The sequence below is a fragment of the Camelina sativa genome, chromosome 2 (assembly GCF_000633955.1).
Source record: "Camelina sativa cultivar DH55 chromosome 2, Cs, whole genome shotgun sequence".
NCBI classification, from domain to species: Eukaryota; Viridiplantae; Streptophyta; class Magnoliopsida; order Brassicales; family Brassicaceae; genus Camelina; species Camelina sativa.
Genome location: NC_025686.1, coordinates 5,183,578 through 5,191,091, shown reverse-complemented (window position 1 = coordinate 5,191,091; position 7,514 = coordinate 5,183,578). Strand labels below are relative to the sequence as shown.

The window sequence follows — 7,514 nt, the reverse complement described above, 5'->3', positions numbered from 1 at the left end:
AAAAAAAACAAGTTCAATTAACACTACAACTGGAAAACATCATATCAAGAAGGACGATCTACCTAATTAAGTTTGTTGTTACTTGTTAGTGTACCTAGTATTATCAAATCGTGGAACCGTTCTTGTTCTCGAAGCAATAGGATTAGCTCTAACATGACCCACCATTGAAACCTGAAGTGCTTCTTCTTCATAAGCTCTTCTCTCAATTTCCTCTCTCATCGCTTTCTTCTTCCCTTTCACTACCATCGCCACCACCAATAACCCTAACAAAAACGCTCCAATTATTGACCCAATCACACACCCAACCGCCACTTTCCACCGGCTCAATCTCCCTCCGCCACCTTCATTTACTGCCGGAGATGACGGTGGCGTTACCACTTCACCACCACCACTTTCGTGAGCTCTAACCACGAGCGCGTAGTGGCCTTGTGTTGTCCCCATGCAAACGTAGGCTGAAACTTGCTCTCTAAACGTTATGTTACCGTTACTTGTGAAGCAAGCACACAATAGAGATGAGTTCTGTTTCGTGTTAGGTTTAGGGACACCGGTTGCCTTGCTGCTCAAGAATTTGATCAAAATAGGGTTTTGCTCCGTTTCCCATTACGTTAATCTCATAAGGGTTCATAGCCACACCGTCCGGGTTAGAATTGTAAGCCAATAAACCGAGAACCGGAGACACGAGCTGGAAATTGTAGCCGGTTAAGTTATAACCGGTTAAGTAAAGATAAGAAGACCAGTTAAAACCCAAGTTCTGTCTTACCAGCATCACTCTCTCAACACATGGCTGTACCGTCAAGCCCGGACCTAAGTGAAACTCTCCGATTGTTGCACCGTGTCTTCTCAAACTGCCGCATCTAAACCTAGCCGTGGCGATATCAATGGAGGAGAAATTCGAAGGAAGATGAATTTTCTGAATCGTGCCAGTCTTGAAATGTATGTTGAAGTTTCTGATAGTGTAATCTCTGATCATAAGATCAAGGAGATGTGCCGATTCAATCGTCTGAGATTTGGATCTCTGTAAATGAAAAAGAAAGATGATCATGAAGATGAATGGTATAGAGCCCATGTGAGGAGGATCCAAAGATTCTATAAGATGAATTAAGTTGTTAAGGCTTTGAAGAGAGAAGTGATGAGGAAGGAGAGAAATAGATTGAGTATGTTTAACTTTGTTGGCATGTGTATGGGGGACATACATGATCAGTGTACAGTATATACTATGTATCTTTATTAAACATAATAATCAATAAGCATGACTGATGTTTTATAATGCTTACTATACTATCCTACTTGTTTTCTAGCCTCGTGACATTACTTTACACTTTGTAGTCTTGTAAGATCATTGCCTCCATCTGATTTATTTATTTACTATTTTTGAAAGTTTTGATTATATTCTTTTACCATGTAATAATACATTAACAAGTGCTTTTCATGCCCCCACACTCTTATAGAAAAGTCTTTACTGTAATGGCCCTATGGAATATCATCCAGTAATGTTTTTACTAAAAATGTTATTTTTTCCATCAAAACCTAATTATAAGCAAACAACAAGAGGACACTTTTATATCCAGTTTCGACAATATGATAAGGTTCTTTCTTTCAACATTTTAAACCGCAATGATGCAATAATTTATTCTATTAAAATCCGGATAGAATGATACAACCCGGTCTAGTAATGTAGATAAAAAAAATGACAATAATTACATCCTAATTCAGTGAATCTTTTGGGAAAAAATGGTCAAGTAGTAGGGNGAAGCAAGCACACAATAGAGATGAGTTCTGTTTCGTGTTAGGTTTAGGGACACCGGTTGCCTTGCTGCTCAAGAATTTGATCAAAATAGGGTTTTGCTCCGTTTCCCATTACGTTAATCTCATAAGGGTTCATAGCCACACCGTCCGGGTTAGAATTGTAAGCCAATAAACCGAGAACCGGAGACACGAGCTGGAAATTGTAGCCGGTTAAGTTATAACCGGTTAAGTAAAGATAAGAAGACCAGTTAAAACCCAAGTTCTGTCTTACCAGCATCACTCTCTCAACACATGGCTGTACCGTCAAGCCCGGACCTAAGTGAAACTCTCCGATTGTTGCACCGTGTCTTCTCAAACTGCCGCATCTAAACCTAGCCGTGGCGATATCAATGGAGGAGAAATTCGAAGGAAGATGAATTTTCTGAATCGTGCCAGTCTTGAAATGTATGTTGAAGTTTCTGATAGTGTAATCTCTGATCATAAGATCAAGGAGATGTGCCGATTCAATCGTCTGAGATTTGGATCTCTGTAAATGAAAAAGAAAGATGATCATGAAGATGAATGGTATAGAGCCCATGTGAGGAGGATCCAAAGATTCTATAAGATGAATTAAGTTGTTAAGGCTTTGAAGAGAGAAGTGATGAGGAAGGAGAGAAATAGATTGAGTATGTTTAACTTTGTTGGCATGTGTATGGGGGACATACATGATCAGTGTACAGTATATACTATGTATCTTTATTAAACATAATAATCAATAAGCATGACTGATGTTTTATAATGCTTACTATACTATCCTACTTGTTTTCTAGCCTCGTGACATTACTTTACACTTTGTAGTCTTGTAAGATCATTGCCTCCATCTGATTTATTTATTTACTATTTTTGAAAGTTTTGATTATATTCTTTTACCATGTAATAATACATTAACAAGTGCTTTTCATGCCCCCACACTCTTATAGAAAAGTCTTTACTGTAATGGCCCTATGGAATATCATCCAGTAATGTTTTTACTAAAAATGTTATTTTTTCCATCAAAACCTAGTTGTAAGCAAACAACAAGAAGACACTTTTATATCCAATTCGACAATATGATAAGGTTCTTTCTTTCAACATTTTAAACCGCAATGATGCAATAATTTATTCTATTAAAATCCGGATAGAATGATACAACCCGGTCTAGTAATGTAGATAAAAAAAATGACAATAATTACATCCTAATTCAGTGAATCTTTTGGGAAAAAATGGTCAAGTAGTAGGGTTAGATCTCTATATGAACGCATGTGGAAGCTAGGTCTAATGGTGAGAAAAAGAAATGGGTGAATGATGATGAAGAGGGCATGGGAAGAGGACGATGATGGTCATCATTGCACCTTTTTCTTATTAAGAAGATAGAAATTGGAATATTTCAAAAGGAAACATATTGAATTCATCTTATTAATAGAAATCACAAAGTTCTAGAGAAAAAGCCTTGGACCATATTGACACTACAGTTTCACATGGATTAACAAATATAATTTTTCAATGCAAGATTATGGAACACACATATAATCAAAACTATAACAAACAAAAAAAAATGAAATAAAAGTAAAATGAAATAAAATAAAACAAGGTGGTGCTATTTTTCCTTGTTTTCTAATGAGAGCAAAGTTTCTCAAAGAAGTAACCATACGATGTTTTTCTTTGATTGCGCCTCACATTACTAACAAACACAGTATAAGTCAATGACAACTACAAGAAAAGATCTAAAGATTATACCAAAAAGCACACAAACAAAGTCTTTTGCTTTTCTTCTTCTTCTTTAATTTCTCCACCTTCTTCATCTGTTAGTATATCAATTTTACATACATTTCCCTGTCAACAAAAAAAAAAAAAAGAAAACTTAATCTTGAACTTTCGATTGAATCAAGAATGGTTTGATCAGAAAATTAGAGTAAAGATGAGGATTAAACCTTGGCTCATAGGGTTAAGCTTTGCCACCTTCTGGTAATGTGATCAAACGAGAACCTGAATCATAGATCATCTCCGTTCCACAGCTAAACCAAAACAATCAAAACATTTTAAGATACGTTATAGTACTTTTTGTGAAAGATTCGAGTCTAAAGCTGAGGCACTTACCCAGAGCACTTGACATTGTTGGTGTTACCATCGTTGGAGATGGAAAGTATTGTTCCAAAGAAGGATACATTCTCTGTTCCACAGTTTGGACAAGGGCCCTGTGAAAGATAGGTTCCAAGAAAATTATAAACGTTTCATAATAATCAAATCATATAAATTGGTTTTGCAGTTCAAGAACTGAATCTGAGATGATCATTGATGTTTTACCTTCAAGATCAAGAAGTCTTTGATGATCAGTTTGGTGAGTGATAGCGCCAGATATACAATTGCAGGCACCGCAGCAAACCATGTGAAAATGAAACTGAACGGTTCCGGAAGCTGCAAAAGAAGAATTTAGATAATGGTGCAAGAAAAATTGGAAATGTTACGCGTATTATATTCTCCAAACCATAAAAGAAGAATCTAAAGAAGTTTTACCTCGAGCAGGTATGTGATTTCAAAACCCGTAACATCATCAAGAAAGAAAAATCTGGAGAACAAGCAAAGGAAACAGCAATGTTAAAATAACTAACAAAAGCTGAGATCATGTGATTTGAAAGTTGAGAGAGGAACAGAATCGAATTGGTACTCACAGTCCGAGAGCAACAACAGTTGCTGGTACATTCAGTAAGAACATTTTGAAGTAATCAATGGCAAGATCACTGTAAACCTGCATAAATCAAGGAGGTCACAAGTCTATAAAATCTCTAGAGTATGTCCCAAACAATGAATCTAATGTTATGTACTGTAAATGTCTAAAGAACAAATGGGCTATCAGAACAATTATACTGTCCTAAAAGTGTTTACCTTTTTACTACGAAGACTGCATCTTGGACCCTCGCACACAATTTCACTTCCATCCATCTACAGAAACAATCATAATGCTCATCCAGTTTACACATGTAACAAGAAATAGTATTTGTTAAGTATAACGAGATTTGAAACCTTTAGTTTCATTTTGAGCTTATCGTATTCTTCATCACTCAAGATTGGATTTCCAGAGACATAAGCCATCGAAGCTTCAAGGAATCTTTGTTCATCAGAACCTGCAGTACAAAGATAAAACTTGATCAAGAATCAAGAATTTATGAGAATGGATTGTGAAAAAACTATGGATCATAGAGTTTCATTACTTAGCATGACAACACTGCTTCCTTCCCACATCAACTCTTCTTTAAGGTTATCAAACTCTTCATTAGACATAACCGCCTTGCCTTCGTAATAGAACGACTGCAAAAGATATAAGAAACAAAAAAACAAACAATACTAAGACTTTGAAAACTTCTCTATCATAATTTAGGTAACACAAAAATAAAAACTTTATTATTTGGTGTTGTTACTTGCATCGCTTGGAGAAACTCTTGTTCCAGTTCGCCGATGGTTCTCTTCTCATTCTTGTTGATGCTACAGTAAGGTAAAATCTTGCTATCAACTTCTTCCCCACCCACCTGACCTGAAGACAAGTCATCAATGATATAAGAACTAAGGAAACTCTCAAGGACCAATCTTTTAGTTGATTAGATCATAAAAAGACCAAAAATCTCAACTTTTTTTCACACCAATTATGTTCCCAAACAAGATCAGAACTCAGAGGAATCACAAAAATCTCAAAAGGTTCAATTTTTTTCTCCCAAACAAGACCAGAGGCATCACAAAAGTCTCAAATTAAAAGAGGAATCTTTGAGGTTTACAGTAAGTGAATCCAAATAAAAATCGAAACTTTAAAGTGACAATCGAACCTGATTGATCGGTGGAAGCTTGAAGGGGCAATAAGAGAAGTCTTCTTCTAAGAGAAATCGATCGTGCATGGCTGAAGTGAGGAACAGAGTGTGTCCTCGAAGGAGAACAAGTGTTGATGGGTTTGCGAGAAATCGAAGAAAATCTAGGGGTTGATAGAGTAAAGGCCATCATCTTACTGCTCATTTTTTTTTTAATTCTTCTGGGAAAAAAAATTGATCTGAGTGAGATCGTTGTTGTTTCTGGGAAGAAGAAACCAAAAAAAAAATGGTAAGAAGGTTGAGCTTTTGTGTGGTTGAGAATTGAGATGTGGATGTTTTGGAGTTTCAGGTTCCTTCTGTTTTTTTCTTTTTTTTTTTCTTTTGGGTTTTGTTTCATTTCAACGTGTTTGGACTTTGGAGGGAGAATTAGAAAGGAGATAAGAGAAGCAGGATAGTGTGGTGACTAGGAGTTCCATGTCAGCAAATACACATCCAGATTTCTTTCCAGACTATACATATTTTTTATGGATAAATTTGCTCACTAACCAAAAAAAAACTATAAAAAAATACAGCTAACTATTTGAAAAAAATTAAGAAATTAGGATTAGGATAGAGAAAATTAGCAATTTAGTGTTGATAGATGGTGGTTGATGGTAGTGATGGTGGTGATGGTGACTGGTGGAGGTGGCTAGCGGAGAAGGTCGCCATAGATGGTCGCCGGAGATGATGGCTGGAAGAAATGCCGGAGGAGCTGGCCGTCGGCAGTGGTGGTGGTGGTGGTCAAAGGATGGCGGTGGTGTTAATGGTGCCTGGAGATAGAATGGTGGAGGGATAAAAAAATGTCATTAATATATATAATATAGGATATGTTACGAATGTCAACAAAAGAAGGAGAACACAAAAGTCACAAAAGGATGCGTACATGTGAAAAATATTACGTAACTTCTGTGGAGCTCATCGTCACTATGCAAGTACTGTAACTTCTCTTTTTACCTCTATAAATAGAACGATGAATCGTTCATTATAACACAAAAATACGAATACATTACAAACTTCAATTATAGAAGAAGTAAAATCTCTCTCTCTCGTCTCTCTTTTACTCAGTATCCCAATCCTTCGGTGCATCTAAATTTTTTTTTCTATTTATTTATTATATTCATCATAAAATCAAATACTTTTATAACACATTATTTGGTTGGTTATAAATATATATTTATAATATGTATGTTATTATATTATATATGTTATTCTACCAGGCGGTACGTCGTCTCGTTAAAAAAAAAATTTAGTGGTTGTTCAAAACACCATTATTTATCTGTTACTATAGTGGGAGATATTCCACCCCTATAAGTAACTATTGTAATGGCTGCTTCACGCACCATAACAATGGACGGTTCAGCCGCCGATAATGTGAATGACTCCGTCACCATAATTTATTTACTGCTCTTATATGGATGACTCTTTCACCATAATATTGCCGTTAAATTATATTTATATTATAGTTAATATATAAGGAGGCTCAGCCACATGTATATTAATATATATCTGAAATTGCTAAATTTTAACTGATTGATTATTCAATTTATGATTTATTTTATTCTTAATACTTTTGACCAACGGTCACAACGAAAATTTATCAAAAATCTTACACTTTTCAAACGGCTATGAACAGTAATTTTCAATCTATAAATACACTCATATTTTCATTATTTCATTCATCTAAAACCGCATCACTCCTTATAAAATTTTCTGAAGAAAGTTGTTTAAGTTTTCATATTGGAAAATGATTAGCTTATTTTTAATTGTTTGTTTAATTGCAATTCTTACTTGTATTTATGGTCTCTTCATTGGAGAATTTACTCACGAAGAGTTTACCATTAACATTGGTTTACTTTTCTATGCATTTGTGTTATTTGTAATCGCTTGCATTATTAATATAAATGGTGCATTCTAAAA

At 35.3% G+C, this 7,514-nt stretch overlaps 2 protein-coding genes and 1 pseudogene across 2 annotated transcripts; all 3 read right to left on the bottom strand.

The window, feature by feature from the left end:
- On the bottom strand, nucleotides 15-1,196 carry LOC104718025 (annotated as a pseudogene).
- On the bottom strand, nucleotides 1,761-2,449 carry LOC104748596. Its single transcript, XM_019231704.1, has 2 exons — nucleotides 2,018-2,449; nucleotides 1,761-1,939 (listed from the first exon to the last, which is right to left on the bottom strand). Exons 1-2 carry the CDS (start codon nucleotides 2,321-2,323, stop codon nucleotides 1,793-1,795), a joined length of 453 nt encoding a protein of 150 aa, XP_019087249.1. The 5' UTR covers nucleotides 2,324-2,449; the 3' UTR covers nucleotides 1,761-1,792.
- On the bottom strand, nucleotides 3,232-5,953 carry LOC104718015 (PGR5-like protein 1B, chloroplastic). The gene is made up of 11 exons (XM_010435675.2): nucleotides 5,580-5,953; nucleotides 5,181-5,293; nucleotides 4,974-5,070; nucleotides 4,786-4,886; nucleotides 4,648-4,704; nucleotides 4,434-4,510; nucleotides 4,279-4,330; nucleotides 4,069-4,179; nucleotides 3,862-3,959; nucleotides 3,696-3,779; nucleotides 3,232-3,597 (listed from the first exon to the last, which is right to left on the bottom strand). Exons 1-10 carry the CDS (start codon nucleotides 5,761-5,763, stop codon nucleotides 3,710-3,712), a joined length of 960 nt encoding a protein of 319 aa, XP_010433977.1. The 5' UTR covers nucleotides 5,764-5,953; the 3' UTR covers nucleotides 3,232-3,597; nucleotides 3,696-3,709.